Raw genomic sequence first — 27,797 nt, 5'->3', positions numbered from 1 at the left:
AGAATACCAGTAGTATAGTGTATTAGAGTACCAGAATATCAGCAGTATGGTGTTTTAGAGTCCCAGAATACCAGTAGTATAGGGATAGTATATAGGAGTACCACAATACCAATAGTATAGTGTATTAGAGTACCATAATACCAGTAGTATAGTGTATTAGAGTACCCATATACCAGTAGTATAGTGATAGTGTATTAGAGCACCCATATACCAGTAGTATAGTGTATTAAAGCACCCACATACCAATGGTATAGTGTATTAGAGCACCGAATACCAGTAGTATAGTGTTTTAGAGCACCAGCATACCAGTAGTATAGTGTATTAGAGTACCAGAATACCAGTAGTATAGTGTATTAGAGTACCCATATACCAGTAGTATAGTGTATTAGAGTACCCATATACCAGTGGTATAGTGTATTAGAGTACCAGAATACCAGTGGTATAGTGTATTAGAGTACCAGTATACCAGTAGTATAGTGTATTAGAGTACCCACATACCAATCGTATAGTGTATTATAGTACCAGAATACCAGTAGTATAGTGTTTTAGAGTACCAGTATACCAGTAGTATAGTGTATTAGAGTACCCATATACCAGTGATATAGTGTATTAGAGTACCAGAATACCAGTGGTATAGTGTATTAAAGTACCAGAATACCAATGGTATAGTGTATTAGAGTACCAGAATACCAGTAGTATAGTGTATTAGAGTACCCATATACCAGTAGTATAGTGTATTAGAGCAACCATATACCAGTAGTATAGTGTATTAAAGTACCCACATACCAATGGTATAGTGTATTAGAGCACCTGAATACCAGTAGTATAGTGTTTTAGAGCACCAGCATACCAGTAGTATAGTGTATTAGAGCACCAGAATACCAGTAGTATAGTGTATTAGAGTACCCATATACCAGTAGTATAGTGTATTAGAGTACCCATATACCAGTGGTATAGTGTATTAGAGTACCAGAATACCAGTGGTATAGTGTATTAGAGTACCAGTATACCAGTAGTATAGTGTATTAGAGTACCCACATACCAATCGTATAGTGTATTATAGTACCAGAATACCAGTAGTATAGTGTTTTAGAGTACCAGCATACCAGTAGTATAGTGTATTAGAGTACCCATATACCAGTGATATAGTGTATTAGAGTACCAGAATACCAGTGGTATAGTGTATTAAAGTACCAGAATACCAATGGTATAGTGTATTAGAGCACCAGAATACCAGTAGTATAGTGTATTAGAGCACCAGAATACCAGTAGTATAGTGTATTAGAGTACCCATATACCAGTAGTATAGTGTATTAAAGTACCCACATACCAATGGTATAGTGTATTAGAGTACCCGAATACCAGTAGTATAGTGTTTTAGAGTACCAGTATACCATAATAATAATAATAATAATATGCCATTTAGCTGACGCTTTATCCAAAGCGACTTACAGTCATGTGTGCATACATTCTACGTATGGGTGGTCCCGGGAATCGAACCCACTACCCTGGCGTTACAAGCGCCATGCTCTACCAACTGAGCTACAGAAGGACCACAGAAGGACCAGTAGTATAGTGATAGTATATAGGAGTACCAGAATACCAGTAGTATAGTGATAGTGTATTAGAGTACCCATATACCAGTAGTATAGTGTATTAGAGTACCAGAATACCAGTAGTATAGTGTATTAGAGTACCAGTATACCAGTAGTATAGTATATTAGAGTACCCGTTGTGTCCTTAAATAATCTACAAGTAATAAATAGTACTTTGGATCCATCCTACTTAGGGTTGATTCTGTATTTCCCAGAGCCAGACTCTTACCACGACGGCCTGTATGTGATGAGGATGTTGGCTCCTGCTGTTTCTCTGGGTGCAACTGAGGGATCTGAGTCTCTGGTCTCTCTGGTCAGGACAACTATCTCCTTGGCTCTGTCCATCCCTGTGCTGGTACTTTGTGAGAGGCAAGAGGTGGTGAAGGGGTGGGGGTGTCCTGAACCAAGAGGTCGCTGGGTGACATCATGGAGGAGACATGCTCACTGGGCACTATAGGAAACACACAGACAAGAGCTATAGTCAATGCATTTTTAAATTGCAGACCTTTAACTCAATAGTTGTGTTTACCCATAGAAATGAGATGCTGTATATTTTGTGTTTACCCATAGAAATGAGATGCTGTATATTTTGTGTTTACCCACAGAAATGAGATGCTGTATATTTTGTGTTTACCCATAGAGATGAGATGCTGTATATTTTGTGTTTACCCATAGAAATGAGATGCTGTATATTTTGTGTTTACCCACAGAAATGAGATGCTGTATATTTTGTGTTTACCCACAGAAATGAGATGCTGTATATTTTGTGTTTACCCACAGAAATGAGATGCTGTATATTTTGTGTTTACCCATAGAAATGAGATGCTGTATATTTTGTGTTTACCCATAGAAATGAGATGCTGTATATTTTGTGTTTACCCATAGAAATGAGATGCTGTATATTTTGTGTTTACCCATAGAAATGAGATGCTGTATATTTTGTGTTTACCCATAGAGATGAGATGCTGTATATTTTGTGTTTACCCATAGAAATGAGATGCTGTATGTCCTTCTGTGGCTCAGTTGGTAGAGCATGGCGCTTGTAACGCCAGGGTAGTGGGTTCGATTCCCGGACCACCCATACGTAGAATGTATGCACACATGACTGTAAGTCGCTTTGGATAAAAGCGTCAGCTAAATGGCATATATTATTATTATTATTGTGTTTACCCATAGAAATGAGATGCTGTATATTTTGTGTTTACCCATAGAAATGAGATGCTGTATATTTTGTGTTTACCCATAGAAATGAGATGCTGTATATTTTGTGTTTAACCCACAGAAACGAGATGCTGTATATTTTGTGTTTACCCACAGAAATGAGATGCTGTATATTTTGTGTTTACCCACAGAAACGAGATGCTGTATATTTTGTGTTTACCCACAGAAACGAGATGCTGTATATTTTGTGTTTACAATCCACAGAAATGGGATGCTGTATATTTTGTGTTTACCCACAGAAATGAGATGCTGTATATTTTGTGTTTACCCATAGAAATGAGATGCTGTATATTTTGTGTTTACCCACAGAAATGAGATGCTGTATATTTTGTGTTTACCCACAGAAATGAGATGCTGTATATTTTGTGTTTACCCACAGAAACGAGATGCTGTATATTTTGTGTTTACCCATAGAAATGAGATGCTGTATATTTTGTGTTTACCCATAGAAATGAGATGCTGTATATTTTGTGTTTACCCATAGAAATGAGATGCTGTATATTTTGTGTTTACCACTGTTGGCTTGTATTTTCAGCATCCATTTCTTCATCATGAATCGGTTTGCTGTGTTGAGGAGGTACTCTGAGCCATCTCTTAAGCGCAGACTGAAACACTGTGGTTTCTTAGTGTTCTCTGGGGCTGAGACACATTCTGCTCCCGTCAGGGTTAGAGACAGGCCACACACACAATTCTGGAGGACACAGGGACATTACTGGACAATTGTGTCCATTTGGGACTACTGAGAATACAAGTGTCTTCTGAAACATTGTAGAATAAATGACATTTCTTATCACTGTCAACTGGCGTCCCATCTCACAACACAAGGACAAGGACCTTACTGGAATCATTTATAAACACATGGTTTATATGGATGTAACCATGAAGAGAGAACAAGACAGACATAAACACATGTCTTATCCATCAGACAGCGCGACTGTGTTAGTGATGAGCAAGGTTGACTCATAACCCGGGTTGATAACAAGTACGTTATCACCCACAGGAAACACACTGACATGTATGTTATAACCCACAGGAAACACATTGACATGTATGTTATAACCCACAGGAAACACATTGACATGTATGTTATAACCCACAGGAAACACATTGACATGTATGTTATAACCCACAGGAAACACATTGACATGTATGTTATCACCCACAGGAAACACATTGACATGTATGTTATCACCCACAGGAAACACATTGACACATGTATGTTATCACCCACAGGAAACACATTGACATGTATGTTATCACCCACAGGAAACACATTGACATGTATGTTATAACCCACAGGAAACACATTGACATGTATGTTATAACCCACAGGAAACACATTGACATGTATGTTATAACCCACAGGAAACACATTGACATGTATGTTATAACCCACAGGAAACACATTGACACATGTATGTTATAACCCACAGGAAACACATTGACACATGTATGTTATCACCCACAGGAAACACATTGACATGTATGTTATCACCCACAGGAAACACATTGACATGTATGTTATAACCCACAGGAAACACATTGACATGTATGTTATCACCCACAGGAAACACATTGACACATGTATGTTATCACCCACAGGAAACACATTGACATGTATGTTATCACCCACAGGAAACACATTGACATGTATGTTATCACCCACAGGAAACACATTGACACATGTATGTTATCACCCACAGGAAACACATTGACATGTATGTTATCACCCACAGGAAACACATTGACATGTATGTTATCACCCACAGGAAACACATTGACACATGTATGTTATCACCCACAGGAAACACATTGACACATGTATGTTATCACCCACAGGAAACACATTGACACATGTATGTTATAACCCACAGGAAACACATTGACATGTATGTTATAACCCACAGGAAACACATTGACATGTATGTTATAACCCACAGGAAACACATTGACATGTATGTTATAACCCACAGGAAACACATTGACATGTATGTTATCACCCACAGGAAACACATTGACATGTATGTTATAACCCACAGGAAACACATTGACATGTATGTTATCACCCACAGGAAACACATTGACATGTATGTTATCACCCACAGGAAACACATTGACATGTATGTTATAACCCACAGGAAACACATTGACATGTATGTTATCACCCACAGGAAACACATTGACATGTATGTTATAACCCACAGGAAACACATTGACATGTATGTTATCACCCACAGGAAACACATTGACATGTATGTTATCACCCACAGGAAACACATTGACATGTATGTTATAACCCACAGGAAACACATTGACATGTATGTTATAACCCACAGGAAACACATTGACATGTATGTTATAACCCACAGGAAACACATTGACATGTATGTTATCACCCACAGGAAACACATTGACACATGTATGTTATCACCCACAGGAAACACATTGACATGTATGTTATCACCCACAGGAAACACATTGACACATGTATGTTATCACCCACAGGAAACACATTGACATGTATGTTATAACCCACAGGAAACACATTGACATGTATGTTATAACCCACAGGAAACACATTGACATGTATGTTATAACCCACAGGAAACACATTGACATGTATGTTATCACCCACAGGAAACACATTGACATGTATGTTATAACCCACAGGAAACACATTGACATGTATGTTATAACCCACAGGAAACACATTGACATGTATGTTATAACCCACAGGAAACACATTGACATGTATGTTATCACCCACAGGAAACACATTGACACATGTATGTTATCACCCACAGGAAACACATTGACATGTATGTTATCACCCACAGGAAACACATTGACATGTATGTTATCACCCACAGGAAACACATTGACATGTATGTTATCACCCACAGGAAACACATTGACATGTATGTTATAACCCACAGGAAACACATTGACATGTATGTTATAACCCACAGGAAACACATTGACACATGTATATTATCACCCACAGGAAACACATTGACATGTATGTTATCACCCACAGGAAACACATTGACATGTATGTTATCACCCACAGGAAACACATTGACATGTATGTTATAACCCACAGGAAACACATTGACACATGTATGTTATAACCCACAGGAAACACATTGACATGTATGTTATAACCCACAGGAAACACATTGACACATGTATGTTATAACCCACAGGAAACACATTGACACATGTATGTTATAACCCACAGGAAACACATTGACATGTATGTTATAACCCACAGGAAACACATTGACATGTATGTTATAACCCACAGGAAACACATTGACATGTATGTTATAACCCACAGGAAACACATTGACACATGTATGTTATAACCCACAGGAAACACATTGACACATGTATGTTATAACCCACAGGAAACACATTGACATGTATGTTATAACCCACAGGAAACACACTGAAACATGTATGTTATAACCCACAGGAAACACATTGACATGTATGTTATCACCCACAGGAAACACATTGACACATGTATGTTATCACCCACAGGAAACACATTGACATGTATGTTATAACCCACAGGAAACACATTGACATGTATGTTATCACCCACAGGAAACACATTGACATGTATGTTATAACCCACAGGAAACACATTGACACATGTATGTTATAACCCACAGGAAACACATTGACATGTATGTTATCACCCACAGGAAACACATTGACACATGTATGTTATAACCCACAGGAAACACATTGACATGTATGTTATCACCCACAGGAAACACATTGACATGTATGTTATCACCCACAGGAAACACATTGACACATGTATGTTATCACCCACAGGAAACACATTGACATGTATGTTATCACCCACAGGAAACACATTGACATGTATGTTATAACCCACAGGAAACACATTGACACATGTATGTTATCACCCACAGGAAACACATTGACATGTATGTTATCACCCACAGGAAACACACTGACATGTATGTTATCACCCACAGGAAACACATTGACATGTATGTTATAACCCACAGGAAACACATTGACATGTATGTTATAACCCACAGGAAACACATTGACACATGTATGTTATCACCCACAGGAAACACATTGACATGTATGTTATCACCCACAGGAAACACATAGACATGTATGTTATCACCCACAGGAAACACATTGACATGTATGTTATCACCCACAGGAAACACATTGACACATGTATGTTATCACCCACAGGAAACACATTGACATGTATGTTATCACCCACAGGAAACACATTGACATGTATGTTATCACCCACAGGAAACACATTGACATGTATGTTATCACCCACAGGAAACACACTGAAACATGTATGTTATCACCCACAGGAAACACACTGAAACATGTATGTTATAACCCACAGGAAACACACTGAAACATGTATGAAAGACGACAAGTACCAGCAACCCCTATTTGACCTTTTATGTCTGAACTAGCGTCCTGCCTTGTCTCACCCTCAGTGTATCCCTTCTGTCTTGGTAGAAGCAGAGTGTCTGTTTGTAAAGCACTGCATGATGGGAGCTCCATGCTCGAGACCTGGCCTAGAATAGACAGACATATTATCTATCTGGAAACATGGCCTAGAAAAGACAGACACATTAACTCTCTGTAAATGTTGTAGATGTTGTAGTGCAGAGAGTAGATTTTATGGCTGTAGTATACAGTGTCAATATAGAATAGTGTGTACATGATGGAGTATAGAGTTTAAATGGTGTAGTGACTCTAGTATAGAGTGTAAATGGTGAAGTGTCTGTAGTATAGAGTGTAAATGTAGTATAGAGTGTAAATGGTGTAGTGACTCTAGCATAGAGTGTAAATGATGTACTGTCTCTAGTATAGAGTGTAAATGATGTAGTGTCTGTAGTATAGAGTGTAAATGGTGTAGTGTCTGTAGTATAGAGTGTAAATGGTGTAGTGTCTGTAGTATAGAGTGGAAATGTAGAATAGAGTGTAAATGGTGTAGTGTCTATAGTATAGAGTGTAAATGATGTAGTGTCTATAGTATAGAGTGTAAATGGTGTAGTGTCTGTAGTATAGAGTGTAAATGGTGTAGTGTCTGTAGTATAGAGTGTAAATGGTGTAGTGTCTGTAGTATAGAGTGTAAATGGTGTAGTGTCTGTGGTATAGAGTGTAAATGTAGTAGTGTCTGTAGTATAGAGTGTAAATGTAGAATAGAGTGTAAATGGTGTAGTGTCTGTAGTATAGAGTGTAAATGGAGTAGTGTCTGTAGTATAGAGTGTAAATGTAGTATAGAGTGTAAATGGTGTAGTGTCTGTAGTATAGAGTGTAAATGTAGTAGTGTCTGTAGTATAGAGTGTAAATGGTGTAGTGTCTGTAGTATAGAGTGTAAATGGTGTAGTGTCTGTGGTATAGAGTGTAAATGGTGTAGTGTCTGTAGTATAGAGTGTAAATGTAGTAGTGTCTGTAGTATAGAGTGTAAATGTAGAATAGAGTGTAAATGGTGTAGTGTCTGTAGTATAGAGTGTAAATGGTGTAGTGTCTGTGGTATAGAGTGTAAATGGTGTAGTGTCTGTAGTATAGAGTGTAAATGTAGTAGTGTCTGTAGTATAGAGTGTAAATGGTGTAGTGTCTGTAGTATAGAGTGTAAATGGTGTAGTGTCTGTGGTATAGAGTGTAAATGGTGTAGTGTCTGTAGTATAGAGTGTAAATGTAGAATAGAGTGTAAATGGTGTAGTGTCTGTAGTATAGAGTGTAAATGGTGTAGTGTCTGTGGTATAGAGTGTAAATGGTGTAGTGTCTGTAGTATAGAGTGGAAATGTAGAATAGAGTGTAAATGGTGTAGTGTCTGTAGTATAGAGTGTAAATGGTGTAGTGTCTGTGGTATAGAGTGTAAATGTAGTAGTGTCTGTAGTATAGAGTGTAAATGTGGTATAGAGTGTAAATGGTGTAGTGTCTGTAGTATAGAGTGTAAATGTAGTATAGAGTGTAAATGGTGAAGTGTCTGTGGTATAGAGTGTAAATGGTGTAGTGTCTGTAGTATAGAGTGGAAATGTAGAATAGAGTGTAAATGGTGTAGTGTCTGTAGTATAGAGTGTAAATGGTGTAGTGTCTGTAGTATAGAGTATAAATGTAGTATAGAGTGTAAATGTGGTATAGAGTGTAAATGTGGTATAGAGTGTAAATGGTGTAGTGTCTGTGGTATAGAGTGTAAATGGTGTAGTGTCTGTAGTATAGAGTGTAAATGGTGTAGTGTCTGTAGTATAGAGTGTAAATGTGGTATAGAGTGTAAATGGTGTAGTGTCTGTGGTATAGAGTGTAAATGGTGTAGTGTCTGTGGTATAGAGTGTAAATGGTGTAGTGTCTATAGTATAGAGTGTAAATGTAGTAGTGTCTGTAGTATAGAGTGTAAATGTAGAATAGAGTGTAAATGGTGTAGTGTCTCTAGTATAGAGTGTAAATGGTGAAGTGTCTGTAGTATAGAGTGTAAATGTAGTATAGAGTGTAAATGGTGTAGTGACTCTAGCATAGAGTGTAAATGATGTACTGTCTCTAGTATAGAGTGTAAATGATGTAGTGTCTGTAGTATAGAGTGTAAATGGTGTAGTGTCTGTAGTATAGAGTGTAAATGGTGTAGTGTCTGTAGTATAGAGTGTAAATGGTGTAGTGTCTGTAGTATAGAGTGTAAATGGTGTAGTGTCTGTAGTATAGAGTGTAAATGGTGTAGTGTCTGTAGTATAGAGTGTAAATGTAGTATAGAGTGTAAATGGTGTAGTGTCTGTAGTATAGAGTGTAAATGGTGTAGTGTCTGTAGTATAGAGTGTAAATGTGGTATAGAGTGTAAATGGTGTAGTGTCTGTAGTATAGAGTGTAAATGGTGTAGTGTCTGTGGTATAGAGTGTAAATGGTGTAGTGTCTGTAGTATAGAGTGTAAATGTAGTAGTGTCTGTAGTATAGAGTGTAAATGTAGAATAGAGTGTAAATGGTGTAGTGTCTGTAGTATAGAGTGTAAATGGTGTAGTGTCTGTGGTATAGAGTGTAAATGGTGTAGTGTCTGTAGTATAGAGTGTAAATGTAGTAGTGTCTGTAGTATAGAGTGTAAATGTAGTATAGAGTGTAAATGGTGTAGTGTCTGTAGTATAGAGTGTAAATGGTGTAGTGTCTGTAGTATAGAGTGGAAATGTAGAATAGAGTGTAAATGGTGTAGTGTCTGTAGTATAGAGTGTAAATGGTGTAGTGTCTGTGGTATAGAGTGTAAATGTAGTAGTGTCTGTAGTATAGAGTGTAAATGTGGTATAGAGTGTAAATGGTGTAGTGTCTGTAGTATAGAGTGTAAATGGTGTAGTGTCTGTAGTATAGAGTGTAAATGTGGTATAGAGTTTAAATGTGGTATAGAGTGTAAATGGTGTAGTGTCTGTAGTATAGAGTATAAATGTAGTATAGAGTGTAAATGTGGTATAGAGTTTAAATGTGGTATAGAGTGTAAATGGTGTAGTGTCTGTAGTATAGAGTGTAAATGTGGTATAGAGTGTAAATGGTGTAGTGTCTGTAGTATAGAGTGTAAATGGTGTAGTGTCTGTAGTATAGAGTGTAAATGTGGTATAGAGTGTAAATGGTGTAGTGTCTGTGGTATAGAGTGTAAATGGTGTAGTGTCTGTGGTATAGAGTGTAAATGGTGTAGTGTCTATAGTATAGAGTGTAAATGTAGTAGTGTCTGTAGTATAGAGTGTAAATGTAGAATAGAGTGTAAATGGTGTAGTGTCTGTAGTATAGAGTGTAAATGGTGTAGTGTCTGTGGTATAGAGTGTAAATGGTGTAGTGTCTGTAGTATAGAGTGTAAATGGTGTAGTGTCTGTGGTATAGAGTGTAAATGGTGTAGTGTCTGTAGTATAGAGTGTAAATGGTGTAGTGTCTGTAGTATAGAGTGTAAATGTAGTATAGAGTGTAAATGGCGTAGTGTCTGTAGTATAGAGTGGAAATGTAGAATAGAGTGTAAATGGTGTAGTGTCTGTAGTATAGAGTGTAAATGGTGTAGTGTCTGTGGTATAGAGTGTAAATGTAGTAGTGTCTGTAGTATAGAGTGTAAATGTGGTATAGAGTGTAAATGGTGTAGTGTCTGTAGTATAGAGTGTAAATGGTGTAGTGTCTGTAGTATAGAGTGTAAATGTAGTAGTGTCTGTAGTATAGAGTGTAAATGTAGTATAGAGTGTAAATGGTGTAGTGTCTGTAGTATAGAGTGTAAATGTAGAATAGAGTGTAAATGGTGTAGTGTCTGTAGTATAGAGTGTAAATGGTGTAGTGTCTGTGGTATAGAGTGTAAATGGTGTAGTGTCTGTAGTATAGAGTGTAAATGGTGTAGTGTCTGTAGTATAGAGTGGAAATGTAGAATAGAGTGTAAATGGTGTAGTGTCTGTAGTATAGAGTGTAAATGGTGTAGTGTCTGTAGTATAGAGTGTAAATGTAGTATAGAGTGTAAATGGTGTAGTGTCTGTGGTATAGAGTGTAAATGGTGTAGTGTCTGTAGTATAGAGTGGAAATGTAGAATAGAGTGTAAATGGTGTAGTGTCTGTAGTATAGAGTGTAAATGGTGTAGTGTCTGTGGTATAGAGTGTAAATGTAGTAGTGTCTGTAGTATAGAGTGTAAATGGTGTAGTGTCTGTAGTATAGAGTGTAAATGTGGTATAGAGTGTAAATGGTGTAGTGTCTGTGGTATAGAGTGTAAATGGTGTAGTGTCTGTGGTATAGAGTGTAAATGGTGTAGTGTCTGTGGTATAGAGTGTAAATGGTGTAGTGTCTCTAGTATAGAGTGTAAATGATGTAGTGTCTGTGGTATAGAGTGTAAATGGTGTAGTGTCTGTGGTATAGAGTGTAAATGGTGTAGTGTCTGTGGTATAGAGTGTAAATGGTGTAGTGTCTGTAGTATAGAGTGTAAATGGTGTAGTGTCTGTAGTATAGAGTGTAAATGGTGTAGTGTCTGTAGTATAGAGTGTAAATGGTGTAGTGTCTGTAGTATAGAGTGTAAATGTAGTATAGAGTGTAAATGGCATAGTGTCTGTAGTATAGAGTGTAAATGGTGTAGTGTCTGTAGTATAGAGTGGAAATGTAGAATAGAGTGTAAATGGTGTAGTGTCTGTAGTATAGAGTGTAAATGGTGTAGTGTCTGTGGTATAGAGTGTAAATGTAGTAGTGTCTGTAGTATAGAGTGTAAATGTGGTATAGAGTGTAAATGGTGTAGTGTCTGTGGTATAGAGTGTAAATGTAGTAGTGTCTGTAGTATAGAGTGTAAATGTAGTAGTGTCTGTAGTATAGAGTGTAAATGTAGTAGTGTCTGTAGTATAGAGTGTAAATGTAGAATAGAGTGTAAATGGTGTAGTGTCTGTAGTATAGAGTGTAAATGGTGTAGTGTCTGTGGTATAGAGTGTAAATGTAGTAGTGTCTGTAGTATAGAGTGTAAATGTAGTAGTGTCTGTAGTATAGAGTGTAAATGTAGAATAGAGTGTAAATGGTGTAGTGTCTGTAGTATAGAGTGTAAATGTAGAATAGAGTGTAAATGGTGTAGTGTCTGTAGTATAGAGTGTAAATGGTGTAGTGTCTGTAGTATAGAGTGTAAATGTAGTAGTGTCTGTAGTATAGAGTGTAAATGTAGAATAGAGTGTAAATGGTGTAGTGTCTGTAGTATAGAGTGTAAATGGTGTAGTGTCTGTGGTATAGAGTGTAAATGTAGTATAGAGTGTAAATGTGGTATAGAGTTTAAATGTGGTATAGAGTGTAAATGGTGTAGTGTCTGTAGTATAGAGTATAAATGTAGTATAGAGTGTAAATGTGGTATAGAGTTTAAATGTGGTATAGAGTGTAAATGGTGTAGTGTCTGTGGTATAGAGTGTAAATGGTGTAGTGTCTGTAGTATAGAGTGTAAATGGTGTAGTGTCTGTAGTATAGAGTGTAAATGTGGTATAGAGTGTGAATGGTGTAGTGTATGTAGTATAGAGTGTAAATGGTGTAGTGTCCGTAGTATAGAGTGTAAATGTAGTATAGAGTGTAAATGTGGTATAGAGTGTAAATGGTGTAGTGTCTGTAGTATAGAGTGTAAATTGTGTACTGTCTGTAGTATAGAGTGTAAATGGTGTAGTGTCTGTAGTATAGAGTGTAAATGTGGTATAGAGTGTAAATGGTGTAGTGTCTGTAGTATAGAGTGTAAATGGTGTAGTGTCTGTAGTATGGAGTGTAAATGTAGTATAGAGTGTAAATGGTGTAGTGTCTGTAGTATAGAGTGTAAATGTGGTATAGAGTGTAAATGTGGTATAGAGTGTAAATGGTGTAGTGTCTGTAGTATAGAGTGTAAATGTGGTATAGAGTGTAAATGGTGTAGTGTCTGTAGTATAGAGTGTAAATGGTGTAGTGTCTGTGGTATAGAGTGTAAATGTAGTATAGAGTGTAAATGTGGTATAGAGTGTAAATGGTGTAGTGTCCGTAGTATAGAGTGTAAATGTGGTATAGAGTGTAAATGGTGTAGTGTCTGTAGTATAGAGTGTAAATGTGGTATAGAGTGTAAATGGTGTAGTGTCTGTAGTATAGAGTGTAAATGGTGTAGTGTCTGTGGTATAGAGTGTAAATGTAGTATAGAGTGTAAATGTGGTATAGAGTGTAAATGGTGTAGTGTCTGTAGTATAGAGTGTAAATGGTGTAGTGTCTGTGGTATAGAGTGTAAATGTAGTATAGAGTGTAAATGTGGTATAGAGTGTAAATGGTGTAGTGTCTGTAGTATAGAGTGTAAATGTAGTATAGAGTGTAAATGTGGTATAGAGTGTAAATGGTGTAGTGTCTGTAGTATAGAGTGTAAATGTAGTATAGAGTGTAAATGTGGTATAGAGTGTAAATGGTGTAGTGTCTGTAGTATAGAGTGTAAATGTAGTATAGAGTGTAAATGGTGTAGTGTCTGTAGTATAGAGTGTAAATGGTGTAGTGTCTGTGGTATAGAGTGTAAATGTAGTATAGAGTGTAAATGTAGTATAGAGTTTAAATGTGGTATAGAGTGTAAATGGTGTAGTGTCTGTAGTATAGAGTGTAAATGGTGTGGTGTCTGTAGTATAGAGTTTAAATGTGGTATAGAGTGTAAATGGTGTAGTGTCTGTAGTATAGAGTGTAAATGTAGTATAGAGTGTAAATGTGGTATAGAGTGTAAATGGTGTAGTGTCTGTAGTATCGAGTGTAAATGTAGTATAGAGTGTAAATGTGGTATAGAGTGTAAATGGTGTAGTGTCTGTAGTATCGAGTGTAAATGTAGTATAGAGTGTAAATATGGTATAGAGTGTAAATGGTGTAGTGTCTGTAGAATAGAGTTTAAATGGTGTAGTGTCTGTAGTATAGAGTGTAAATGTGGCTCTAACTATAGAATAGAGTAACTATAGTATAGAGTGTAACTATAGTATAGAGTGTAACTATAGTATAGAGTGTAACTATAGAATAGAGTGTAACTATAGTATAGAGTGTAACTATAGAATAGAGTGTAAATGTAGTATTTAGTGTACATGTAGTATAGAGTGTAACTAGAGTATAGAGCGTAACTATAGTATAGAGTGTAACTAGAGTACAGAGCGTAACTATAGTATAGAGTGTAACTATAGTATAGAGTGTAACTATAGAATAGAGTGTAACTACAGTATAGAGTGTAACTATAGAATAGAGTGTAACTATAGAATAGAGTGTAACTATAGTATAGAGTGTAACTATAGTATAGAGTGTAACTATAGTATAGAGTGTAACTATAGTATAGAGTGTAACTACAGTATAGAGTGTAACTATAGTATAGAGTGTAACTATAGTATAGAGTGTAACTATAGTATAGAGTGTAACTATAGAATAGAGTGTAACTATAGAATAGAGTGTAACTATAGAATAGAGTGTAACTATAGTATAGAGCGTAACTATAGTATAGAGTGTAACTACAGTATAGAGCGTAACTATAGTATAGAGTGTAACTATAGAATAGAGTAACTATAGTATAGAGTGTAACTACAGTATAGAGTGTAACTATAGAATAGAGTAACTATAGTATAGAGTGTAACTATAGTATAGAGTGTAACTACAGTATAGAGTGTAACTATAGTATAGAGTGTAACTATAGTATAGAGTGTAACTACAGTATAGAGTGTAACTATAGTATAGAGTGTAACTATAGTATAGAGTGTAACTATAGTATAGAGTGTAACTATAGAATAGAGCATAAATATAGTGCAGCGGGTAAATGTTGTAGTGTCTGTAGTATTGTGTAGTACAGACTATACATGTTGTAGTGTCTGTAGTATTGTGTAGTACAGACTATACATGTTGTAGTGTCTGTAGTATTGTGTAGTACAGACTATACATGTTGTAGTGTCTGTAGTATTGTGTAGTACAGACTATACATGTTGTAGTGCCTGTAGTATTGTGTAGTACAGACTATACATGTTGTAGTGTCTGTAGTATTGTGTAGTACAGACTATAAATGTTGTAGTGTCTGTAGTATTGTGTAGTACAGACTATAAATGTTGTAGTGTCTGTAGTATTGTGTAGTACAGACTATACATGTTGTAGTGTCTGTAGTATTGTGTAGTACAGACTATACATGTTGTAGTGTATGTAGTATTGTGTAGTACAGACTATACATGTTGTAGTGTCTGTAGTATTGTGTAGTACAGACTATAAATGTTGTAGTGTCTGTAGTATTGTGTAGTACAGACTATACATGTTGTAGTGTCTATAGTATTGTGTAGTACAGACTATACATGTTGTAGTGTCTGTAGTATTGTGTAGTACAGACTATACATGTTGTAGTGTCTGTAGTATTGTGTAGTACAGACTATACATGTTGTAGTGTCTGTAGTATTGTGTAGTACAGACTATAAATGTTGTAGTGTCTGTAGTATTGTGTAGTACAGACTATACATGTTGTAGTGTCTGTAGTATTGTGTAGTACAGACTATACATGTTGTAGTGTCTGTAGTATTGTGTAGTACAGACTATAAATGTTGTAGTGTCTGTAGTATTGTGTAGTACAGACTATACATGTTGTAGTGTCTGTAGTATTGTGTAGTACAGACTATACATGTTGTAGTGTCTGTAGTATTGTGTAGTACAGACTATAAATATTGTAGTGTCTGTAGTATTGTGTAGTACAGACTATACATGTTGTAGTGTCTGTAGTATTGTGTAGTACAGACTATACATGTTGTAGTGTCTGTAGTATTGTGTAGTACAGACTATACATGTTGTAGTGTCTGCAGTATTGTGTAGTACAGACTATACATGTTGTAGTGTCTGTAGTATTGTGTAATACAGACTATAAATGTTGTAGTGTCTGTAGTATTGTGTAGTACAGACTATAAATGTTGTAGTGTCTGTAGTATTGTGTAGTACAGACTATACATGTTGTACTGTCTAGCACAGAGTGTAAACATTGTACTATACAGTGCACTTGTGTTGTAGAGTGTAAATCTTGCAGTGTATAGTTTAAATGTTTTAGTATATAATGTAAATGTAGTATGTAGTGTAAATGTAGTATCGAGTTTAAATGTTGGAGTGCAGAGTGTAACTTTTGGAGTATAGAGTGTAAATGCTGTAACGAGTGTAAATGTAGCACAGAGTGTAAATTTTGTATAGTGTGTAAATGTAATATACATTGTAAATGTTGTACATAGTGTAAATGTAGTATTGAGTGTAAATGTAGTATAGAGTGTAAATGTAATATAGAGTGTAAACATAGTATTGAGTGTAAATCTAGTATTGAGTGTAAACCTAGTATTGAGTGTAAATGTAGTATTGAGTGTAAATGTAGTATTGAGTGTAAACCTAGTATTGAGTGTAAATGTAGTATTGAGTGTAAATGTAGTATTGAGTGTAAACCTAGTATTGAGTGTAAATGTAATATAGAGTGTAAATGTAGTATTGAGTTTAAATGTAGTATTGAGTGTAAACCTAGTATTGAGTGTAAATGTAGTATTGAGTGTAAATGTAATATAGAGTGTAAATGTAGTATAAAGCATAAATGTAGTAGTATCGCTTGTAAATGTAGTATAAATGCAATATCTGTTGTATTGTTCCCCTCTCACCTTCTTCCCTCCCAGCTGCAGCTTGTGTTTCCTCTCCAGAGTTCCCTCCATCGTCTGCAGCTCAGACCCACTCCCATTCTGATGACAGGTTTGAAAGAAATACATGACCAAAGAGATCAACACATCCCAATATCAGCCGGAGATCAATACATCCCAATATCAGACAGAGATCAATACATCCCAATATCAGACAGAGATCAACACATCCCAATCAGACACAAAAATGTGACTTTATTCACTCAATAGAAAAGGCACAAGATGCCTAACTAGCTGACTAACTAGCTGACTAACTATAATAACTAGAGGACTAACCAGATGACTAACCAGCTGACTAACTAGCTGACTAACTATCTGACTAAATAGATGCCTAACTAGCTGACTAAACATGTGCCTAACTAGCTTATAAACTAGCTGACTAAATATATGCCTAACTAGCTGACTAACTAACTGACTAACTAACTGACTAACTAGATGACTAACCAGATGACTAACTAGCTGACTAACTAGTTGACTATCCAGAGGACTAACCAGATGACTAACTAGCTGACTAACTAGTTGCCAAACTAGAGGACTAACTATACTAACTTGCTGACTAACTAGTTGACTAACCATATGACTAACTAGACTAACTATATGACTAACCAGATGACTAACTATATGACTAACTAGTTGACTAACCAGATGGCTAACCATATGAAAACTAGCTGACTAACTAGTTGACTACCTAGTTGACTAACTAGTTGACTAACCATATGACTAACTAGACTAACTATATGACTAACCAGATGACTAACCATATGAAAAACTAGCTGACTAACTAGTTGACTAACTAGTTGACTAACCAGATGACTAACTAGACTAACTAGATGACTAACCAGATGACCAACTAGATGACTAACCAGATGGCTAACCAGATGGCTAACTAGCTGACTAACCAGATGACTAACTCGATTACCTACCATATTACTAACTCAATGAATAACTAGCTGACTAACTAGTTCACTAACTAGAACACTAACTATACTAACTAGATGACTAACTAGATGACTAACCAGATGACTAACTAGATTACCTACCATATTACTAACTCAATGAATAACTAGCTGACTAACTAGTTCACTAACTAGAACACTAACTATACTAACTAGATGACTAACTAGATGACTAACTAGTTGACTAACTAGAGGACTAACTAGACTAACTAGATGACTAACCAGATGGCTAACCAGATGACTAACTAGATGACTAACTAGCTGTATGACTGTGTTGTCTTTTCCTCCAGGTCACCCTCCATAGTGCCACATTGTCCCCCTGTGGCCAGTCTCTGTCCCTGCTCCTCAAGGCCTCTCACCATAGTGCCACATCGCCCCCTGTGGCCAGACTCTCTCCATGCTTTTCCATTACACCTTCCAGAGTGCCACAACTTGTAGCTCGCTGATTGTTTCCGTGCAGACCCATGTGGACAGACAGCAGACTCATTGATGGGTCCTGGAGAGGGGGAGAGATCCTCTCAGGGTCAAGATTGACATTCACTGAGTTTATTTACAAGTATTTGCTGAATGGAGTCATTTGTCTGTTACTGTCAAGAGAAAATTGATAACAGTTGTACATAAAAGAGTGAAACAGTGATAAGAGATACAACTGAGATGCAGTAGAGACAGTAGAGTAGAGACAGTAGAGTAGAGACAGCAGAGTAGAGACAGCAGAGTAGAGACAGCAGAGTAGAGACAGCAGAGTAGAGACAGTAGAGTAGAGACAGTAGAGTAGAGACAGCAGAATAGAGACAGCAGAGTAGAGACAGTAGAGTAGAGACAGCAGAGTAGAGACAGTAGAGACAGCAGAGTAGAGACAGTAGAGTAGAGTAGAGACAGCAGAATAGAGACAGCAGAGTAGAGACAGTAGAGTAGAGACAGTAGAGTAGAGACAGCAGAGTAGAGCCAGTAGAGACAGCAGAGTAGAGACAGTAGAGTAGAGACAGCAGAGTAGAGACAGTAGATTAGAGAAAGCAGAGTAGAGACAGCAGAGTAGAGACAGCAGAGTAGAGACAGTAGAGTAGAGACAGCATAGTAGAGACAGCAGACTAGAGAAGGTAGAGAAGAGACAGCAGAGTAGAGACAGCAGAGTAGAGACAGTAGAGTAGAGACAGCAGAGTAGAGACAGCAGAGTAGAGACAGCAGAGTAGAGACAGTAGAGTAGAGACAGTAGAGTAGAGACAGCAGAGTAGAGACAGTAGATTAGAGACAGTAGAGTAGAGACAGCAGAGTGAGACAGTAGAGACAGCAGAGTAGAGACAGTAGAGTGGAGACAGTAGAGTAGAGACAGCAGAGCAGAGACAGTAGAGTAGAGACAGCAGAGTAGAGACAGTAGAGTAGAGACAGTAGAGACAGCAGAGTAGAGACAGTAGAGTAGAGACAGTAGAGACAGCAGAGTATAGAAAGCAGAGCAGAGACTGTAGAGTAAAGACAGTAGAGACAGCAGAGTTGAGACAGTAGAGACAGCAAAGTAGAGACAGTAGAGTAGACACAGTAGAGTAGAGACAGTAGAGACAGCAGAGTAGAGACAGTAGAGTAGAGACAGTAGAGTAGAGACAGTAGAGTAGAGACAGTAGAGACAGCAGAGTAGAGACAGTAGAGTAGAGACAGTAGAGTAGAGACAGCAGAGCAGAGACAGTAGAGTAGAGACAGCAGACTAGAGACAGCAGAGTAGAGACAGTAGAGACAGTAGAGTAGAGACAGTAGAGTAGAGACAACAGAGTAGAGACAGCAGAGACAGCAGAGAGAGACAGTAGAGACAGCAGAGTATAGAAAGCAGAGCAGAGACTGTAGAGTAAAGACAGTAGAGACAGCAGAGTTGAGACAGTAGAGACAGCAAAGTAGAGACAGTAGAGTAGACACAGTAGAGTAGAGACAGTAGAGACAGCAGAGTAGAGACAGTAGAGTAGAGACAGTAGAGTAGAGACAGCAGAGTAGAGACAGTAGAGTAGAGACAGTATAGTAGAGACAGTAGAGTAGAGACAGTAGAGACAGCAAAGCAGAGACAGTAGAGTAGACACAGTAGAGCAGAGACAGTAGAGACAGTAGAGTAGGGACAGTAGAGTAGAGACAGCAGAGTAGAGACAGTAGAGACAGTAGAGTAGAGACAGTAGAGACAGCAGAGTAGAGACAGTAGAGACAGCAGAGTAGAGACAGCAGAGACAGTAGAGTAGAGACAGTAGAGTAGAGACAGCAAAGTAGAGACAGTAGAGTAGAGACTGCAGAGTAGAGACTGCAGAGTAGAGACAGCAGAGACAGAGTAGAGACAGGAGAGTAGAGACAGCAGAGTAGAGACAGCAGAGTAGAGACAGTAGACTAGAGACTGCAGAGTAGAGACAGCAGAGTAGAGACAGCAGAGTAGAGACAGCAGAGAGAGACAGTAGAGTAGAGACAGTAGAGTAGAGACAGCAGAGACAGAGTAGAGACAGGAGAGTAGAGACAGCAGAGTAGAGACAGTAGACTAGAGACTGCAGAGTAGAGACTGCAGAGTAGAGACTGCAGAGTAGAGACTGCAGAGTAGAGACTGCAGAGAGAGACAGTAGAGTAGAGACAGTAGAGTAGAGACAGTAGAGTAGAGACAGCAGAGTAGAGACAGTAGAGTAGAGACTGCAGAGTAGAGACTGCAGAGTAGAGACTGCAGAGTAGAGACTGCAGAGTAGAGACAGCAGAGTAGAGACAGTAGAGACAGCAGAGTAGAGACAGGAGAGTAGAGACAGCAGAGTAGAGACAGCAGAGTAGAGACAGTAGAGTAGAGACAGTAGAGTAGAGACAGCAGAGTAGAGACTGCAGAGTAGAGACTGCAGAGTAGAGACTGCAGAGTAGAGACAGCAGAGACAGAGTAGAGACAGGAGAGTAGAGACAGCAGAGTAGAGACAGCAGAGTAGAGACAGCAGAGTAGAGACAGCAGAGTAGAGACAGTAGAGTAGAGACTGCAGAGTAGAGACTGCAGAGTAGAGACTGCAGAGTAGAGACAGCAGAGACAGAGTAGAGACAGGAGAGTAGAGACAGCAGAGTAGAGACAGTAGACTAGAGACTGCAGAGTAGAGACTGCAGAGTAGAGACAGTAGAGTAGAGACAGTAGAGTAGAGACAGCAGAGTAGAGACAGCAGAGTAGAGACAGTAGAGTAGAGACAGTAGAGTAGAGACAGTAGAGTAGAGACAGCAGAGTAGAGACAGTAGAGTAGAGACTGCAGAGTAGAGACTGCAGAGTAGAGACAGCAGAGTAGAGACAGTAGAGTATAGACAGTAGAGTAGAGACAGCAAAGTAGAGACAGTAGAGACAGAGTAGAGACATAAGAGTAGAGACAGCAGAGTAGAGACAGCAGAGTAGAGACAGTAGAGTAGAGACTGCAGAGTAGAGACTGCAGAGTAGAGACAGTAGAGTAGAGACAGCAGAGTAGAGACTGCAGAGTAGAGACTGCAGAGTAGAGACTGCAGAGTAGAGACTGCAGAGTAGAGGCAGTATAGTAGAGACAGTAGAGTAGAGACAGCAGAGTAGAGACAGCAGAGTCGAGACAGCAGAGTCGAGACAGTAGAGTAGAGACAGCAGACTAGAGACAGCAGAGTAGAGACAGTAGAGTAGTGACAGCAAAGTAGAGACAGTAGAGTAGAGACAGCAGACTAGAGAAGGTAGAGAAGAGACAGCAGAGTAGAGACAGCAGAGTAGAGACAGCAGAGTAGAGACAGCAGAGTAGAGACAGCAGAGTAGAGACAGCAGAGTAGAGACAGCAGAGTAGAGACAGTAGAGTAGAGACTGCAGAGTAGAGACAGCAGAGTAGAGACAGCAGAGTAGAGACAGCAGAGTAGAGACAGCAGAGTAGAGACAGTAGAGTAGAGACAGCAGACTAGAGAAGGTAGAGAAGAGACAGCAGAGTAGAGACAGCAGAGTAGAGACAGCAGAGTAGAGACAGCAGAGTAGAGACAGCAGAGTAGAGACAGTAGAGTAGAGACAGTAGAGTAGAGACAGCAGAGTAGAGAAAACAGTAGCTCAGTGATCTCTGAGGTCAAAGTCAGTGAGCCTGTCAAAAGTAGACCTCACCTTTGGACAACCTGTGTCCTCCATCTTCTCCTCCTCATCCTCTTCCTCCTCCTCCTCCTCTCTATACTGGTAGATGTATCTCTTCTGGTCCTCCATTTCCGGTAGCTTGACGGGTTCTGCTGCCGTTTCATTGACCAGTGCTGTGGTCCTCCAGGGTTGGTCCTGAATAGGGAAAGCTGCCCAGGACCTCATGTCTCTGTTAGCCAGCATAGGGAGCTCTTCTCTGAGTTAGGGTCTTGGCTAAAGCCCTGGTCCTGGTTCTGGTCCTGGTTGTACCCCAGTAGGGTTTGGAGGGAGGAGGGGAGTGTGAATTCTGCCACCAGAAGGTTAGGGGCAGAGGTTGTTATCAGCTTTCTGTAGGGGGTAGCCTGGGGTTGGGCCTTGGGGGGTGAGAGGGGGTCTGTGGTCAGTCCTGGGGTGTTGCTACTTCCCCCCTCCTCCTCCTCTTGGTGTGGCTGGTACATGATGTCAGAGGAGATACTCTGTCTGTAGCCATTGCTATGGTTCCAGATGTCCTCCAGCTCCTCCTCTACCTCCTCAAACTGCTGGTGGTCTGGATGGATGGTGAGGTCGGGGTCGACCGGATCAGAGTCGAGTTCTGTCTCTGTCTGGTGGTGTCTGTTTCTGGGTGTTGTTTTTGTCTCTGGGTGGGCAGGAGCTGGGGTTGCTGTGGGATTTCCCCTGGGTGTGGACACAGCCTCCATACGCCCCTCCTCCAGAGACACTAGCCTCCCCACCACAGTCCTCATGGGCTGGGGCTCTTGGAGAACATCAGGTGCATTGAGCTTCAAGCTCCTAGAGTTGGAGACACCAGAGATGCCAGAGTCCATAGAGTCTTGCATCATACTCCCTAACCCACTGACCTTCAGATTCACAACCATCTGAGAAGCTTGGCTGGTCTCCTGGAGGTCAACACTCTCTCTATGGGTCTTCAACCTATGATGGTACTGGTGTCCATTGAGGTCCTGAATGAGGCACTCATGGTTCTGATAGGCTGAGGAGGGACAGGGGTCCTTGCTCTCATAGTTCTTATAGGCTGAGGAGGGACAGGGTCCTTGCTCTCATAGTTCTTATAGGCTGAGGATGGACAGGGTCCTTGCTCTCATAGTTCTTATAGGCTGAGGATGGACAGGGGTCATTGCGCTCATGGTTCTGATAGGCTGAGGAGGGACAGGGGTCCTTGCTCTCATAGTTCTTATAGGCTGAGGATGGACAGGGGTCATTGCGCTCATGGTTCTGATAGGCTGAGGAGGGACAGGGGTCCTTGCTCTCATGGTTCTGATAGGCTGAGGAGGGACAGGGGTCCTTGCTCTCATGGTTCTGATAGGCTGAGGAGGGACAGGGGTCCTTGCGCTCATGGTTCTGATAGGCTGAGGAGGGACAGGGGTCCTTGCTCTCATAGTTCTTATAGGCTGAGGATGGACAGGGGTCCTTGCTCTCATGGTTCTGATAGGCTGAGGAGGGACAGGGGTCCTTGCTCTCATGGTTCTGATAGGCTGAGGAGGGACAGGGGTCCTTGCTCTTTACAATGGGACTTCTACTAACCATGGTCGTTTCCATGTAATTGTAATGGTCTCGGTTCATTGGAGTGGGACTCTTTGGGCAATAAGCTGTGATTGGTGGTTGCTTGCTGAAGATGAGGTCCGACCACTCCTGCTCAGGCTCCTGGAGCACGGTCTGGATCTGTGATAGGGATATGTCATTGCTTGATACGTTCTCATCCCAGTCCTCATCCAGGGCAGGAGGAGGAGGAGGAGGAAAATCTGTATCTAGATTAGACAGAGGCTCCAGCTGAACAGCCTGTGTCAGTGGCTTTGTCTGTTTTAGTATTTGTGTCGGTGTCTGGGGCTGGGCCTGTGTCAGTAGTGGTTGTGTCTGTGTCAGTAGTGGTTGTGTCTGTGTCGGTAGTGGTTGTGTCTGTGTCAGTAGTGGCTGTGTCAGTGTCAGTAGTGGCTGTGTCAGTGTCAGTGTCAGTAGTGGCTGTGTCTGTATCTGTGTCAGTAGTGGTTGTGTCTGTGTCGGTAGTGGTTGTGTCTGTGTCAGTAGTGGCTGTGTCAGTGTCAGTGTCAGTAGTGGCTGTGTCTGTATCTGTGTCATTGTTTCATGTCTGTAAGTAGTGACGGCCTCATTGTCTGGTGCTCTGTGCGTGTCTGATGGAGGGGAGCGGGTACGTTTGAAAGAGCTGAGGGCTGCATGTGTCTCTGTGTGAGGGTTGGGATTGAGGTTTGGGTTGGGGGTTCCCCTGTGTTCTGGGAGTCCTATAGTGATGACATCCTGTATACTGGGGATCAACCTCATGTCTTTGGAGAGGTCGAATGTCAAAACAGACCCCAGAGACAGGAACCTGCAGTGGCTCCTCACTTGGCCCCTGGGTGGAGCTATAGAGACTGCCTCTGTCACTGCATAGGGGCTGACAGTGGAGACCCCAGAACATTCATCTTCAATATCCCTGGCCAATGGGTTATCCATGTAGTCCACAAGTTCCACCCCCTGCCCTGGCCCCACCCCCTCGGCCTTTAATAGGCTCTTCTTCTTCCTCCGGCCCTCCTTCATTGGCCAGGTCTGGGTGTCGTACAGCGTGATTTGCTGGGGTGCAGCTTCAGCAGGACATGCCACCTCTGTCTGCTCCTCCCCCTCTACAACCATGATTTTCTGAATGGTGTGGCGGCCAGCGTCTCTCTTCCTTCTCCTCTTCTTGCTCCTTATCTTCAGACTAGAGAAGATGGAGGTGTTCTTGGGCAGGGAGGAGGGGGATGAAGAGGAGGAGGTCTTGGTGTGGAGGCGGGGCAGTAAAATACTCTCGTATGTAGGAGCTGATGTCATGTTGTTGTCCTTTAAATAGAGGAGGACAGAACACAGGTTTAGACAGGAGAGGAGGAGATAAGAAAAGAGACGGGGTTAGAGATGGAGAGAGGAGGACTGGAGAGAGGATATTAGACAGGAAAAGAGAGGGAGAGGAGGAGGGGCGGAGATAAGAGAGGAGACAGGGAGGAGAAGAGACAGGGATGGAGAGGGAGAGGAGAAGAGACAGGGTTAGAGAGGGAGAGGAGAGGAGGGGCGGAGATAAGAGAGGAGACAGGGATAGAGAGAAGACAGGGATGGAGAGGGAAAGAGAGGAGAGGAGAGGAGTAGAGAGGAGGATATTAGATAGGAATAGAGAGGGAGAGGAGAGGAGGGGCGGAGATAAGAGAGGACACAGGGAGGAGAGGAGCCAGGGTTAGAGAGGGTGAGGAGAGGAGACAGGGTTAGAGAGGGTGAGGAGAGGAGACAGGGTTAGAGAGGGCGAGGAGAGGAGACAGGGATAGAGAGGGAGAGGAGAGGAGACAGGGTTAGAGGAAGAGGAGAGGAGACAGGGTTAGAGAGGGAGAGGAGAAGAGAGGAGACAGGGTTAGAGAGGGAGAGGAGAAGAGACAGGGATAGAGAGGGAGAGGAGAAGGGACAGGGATAGAGAGGGAGAGGAGACAGGGTTAGAGGGAGAGGAGAAGAGACAGGGATAGAGAGGGAGAGGAGAAGGGACAGGGATAGAGAGGGAGAGGAGAGGAGAGGAGACAGGGTTAGAGAGGGAGAGGAGAAGGGACAGGGATAGAGAGGGAGGAGAGGGGACAGGGTTAGAGAGGGAGAGGAGAAGAGACAGGGATAGAGGAAGAGGAGAGGAGAAGAGACAGGGTTAGAGAGGGAGAGGAGAAGAGACAGGGATAGAGAGGGAGAGGAGACAGGGTTAGAGAGGGAGAGGAGAAGGGACAGGGCTAGAGAGGGAGAGGAGAGGAGAGGAGACAGGGTTAGAGAGGGAGAGGAGAAGAGACAGGGATAGAGAGGGAGAGGAGAAGAGAGGAGACAGGGTTAGAGAGGGAGAGGAGAAGAGACAGGGATAGAGAGGAAGAGGAGAAGGGACAGGGATAGAGAGGGAGAGGAGAGAGGGAGAGGAGAAGAGACAGGGATAGAGAGGGAGAGGAGAAGGGACAGGGATAGAGAGGGAGAGGAGAGGAGAGGAGACAGGGTTAGAGAGGGAGAGGAGAAGGGACAGGGATAGAGAGGGAGAGGAGAGAGGAGAGGAGAGGAGAGGAGAGGAGGAGACAGGGTTAGAGAGGGAGAGGAGAAGAGACAGGGATAGAGGAAGAGGAGAGGAGACAGGGTTAGAGAGGGAGAGGAGAGGAGACAGGGATAGAGAGGGAGAGGAGAGGAGAGGAGAAGAGACAGGGTTAGAGGAAGAGGAGAGGAGAAGAGACAGGGTTAGAGAGGACAGGAGAAGAGACAGGGATAGAGAGGGAGAGGAGAAGAGACAGGGATAGAGAGGAAGAGGAGACAGGGTTAGAAAGTTAACAGTATTGGACAATTATGTTTCAGATTGTTAGTGCAAATGGTTATCAGGGCAGAGAGCCTCAAGCAGCATTCCTCTGCTAACAGATCATGCGTCCCTAATGGCACCCTATCCCTACCCTGGTTAAAGTAGTGCACAATGTAGGGAATATACAGTCAGTATACCAAACATTAGGAACACCTTCCTAATATTGTGATGATACACATTTTTTACTTGTTTTTTATTTCACCTTTATTTAGCCAGGTAGGCCAGATCACCTTTATTTAGCCAGGTAGGCCAGATCACCTTTATTTAGCCAGGTAGGCCAGATCACCTTTACTTAGCCAGGTAGGCCAGATCACCTTTATTTAGCCAGGTAGGCAAGTTGAGAACAAGTTCTCATTTACAACTGTGACCTGGCCAAGATAAAGCAAAGCAGTTCGACACAAACAACAACACAGAGTTATACATGGAGTAAACAAACATACAATCAATAATACAGTATAAACAAGTCTTTTTACAGCATATGCAAATGAGGGATGAGGGGTGGTCGTTTGACCGCAGATCCATTACGGATGCAGACAATGAGGCAGTAATCGCTGAGATCTTGGTTGAAAACAGCAGAGGTGTATTTGGAGGGTGAGTTAGTTAGGATGACATCTATGAGGGTGCCCGTGTTTACGGATTTGGAGTTGTACCTGGTGGGTTCATTGATAATTTGTGTGAGATTGAGGGCATCAAGCTTAGTTTGTAGGATGGCTGGAGTGTTAAGCATGTCCCAGTTTAGGTCACCTAAGCTCTGAAAATAGACAGGGGACAATCAATTCACATATGGTGTCCAGGGCACAGCTGGGGGCAGAAGGTGATCTATAGCAAGCGGCAACAGTGAGAGACTTGTTTCTCGAAAGATGGATTTTTAAAAGTAGAAGTGAATTGTTTGGGTACAGACCTGGATAGTAAGACAGAACTCTGCAGACTATCTCTGCGGTAGATTGCAACACCGCCCCCTTTGGCCATTCTATCTTGTCGGAAAATGTTATTGTTAGGGATGGAAATTTCAGGATTTTTGGTGGCCTTCCTAAACCAGGATTCAGACACAGCAAGTACAGTGCCTTGCGAAAGTATTCGGCCCCCTTGAACTTTGCGACCTTTTGCCACATTTCAGGCTTCAAACATAAACATATAAAACTGTATTTTTTGTGAAGAATCAACAACAAGTGGGACACAATCATGAAGTGGAACGACATTTATTGGATATTTCAAACTTTTTTAACAAATCAAAAACTGAAAAATTGGGCGTGCAAAATTATTCAGCCCCCTTAAGTTAATACTTTGTAGCGCCACCTTTTGCTGTGATTACAGCTGTAAGGGAATACCCCCCTGTATTGGACAAAAATGAATGGCATGTCATTGGCATCGGACAAACCATATACACATTGGCCAATACCACCCAATTCGGCGTTGATTCATCCAAAGTGTATTGCAAATGCCATATGGTAATTGCCAGTTGTA

The 27,797-nt window shown here is 40.7% G+C and overlaps 2 protein-coding genes across 2 annotated transcripts in view; both read right to left on the bottom strand.

The window, feature by feature from the left end:
- Positions 1-1,918: 1,918 nt before the first annotated feature.
- On the bottom strand, positions 1,919-22,208 carry LOC127923761 (spectrin beta chain, non-erythrocytic 1-like). Its single transcript, XM_052507816.1, has 6 exons — positions 21,989-22,208; positions 18,270-18,406; positions 16,919-16,996; positions 7,328-7,414; positions 3,330-3,507; positions 1,919-2,046 (listed from the first exon to the last, which is right to left on the bottom strand). Exons 2-6 carry the CDS (start codon positions 18,270-18,272, stop codon positions 1,919-1,921), a joined length of 474 nt encoding a protein of 157 aa, XP_052363776.1. The 5' UTR covers positions 18,273-18,406; positions 21,989-22,208.
- An 809-nt stretch (positions 22,209-23,017) lies between these two features.
- LOC118380944 (uncharacterized) overlaps positions 23,018-27,797 on the bottom strand; it is a 31,216-nt gene continuing 26,436 nt past the window's right edge. Inside the window, exon 5 of the mRNA XM_052507815.1 lies at positions 23,018-24,820. Within this exon, the coding sequence (XP_052363775.1) occupies positions 23,018-24,820 (1,803 nt within the window). The remainder of the gene's footprint in view (positions 24,821-27,797) is intronic.

The sequence above is a fragment of the Oncorhynchus keta genome, unplaced genomic scaffold, assembly GCF_023373465.1.
Source record: "Oncorhynchus keta strain PuntledgeMale-10-30-2019 unplaced genomic scaffold, Oket_V2 Un_contig_318_pilon_pilon, whole genome shotgun sequence".
In the NCBI taxonomy this organism is placed as follows: Eukaryota; Metazoa; Chordata; class Actinopteri; order Salmoniformes; family Salmonidae; genus Oncorhynchus; species Oncorhynchus keta.
The sequence above is the reverse complement of the archived record's forward strand: the minus strand, read 5'-3'. Positions and strand labels throughout refer to the sequence as shown.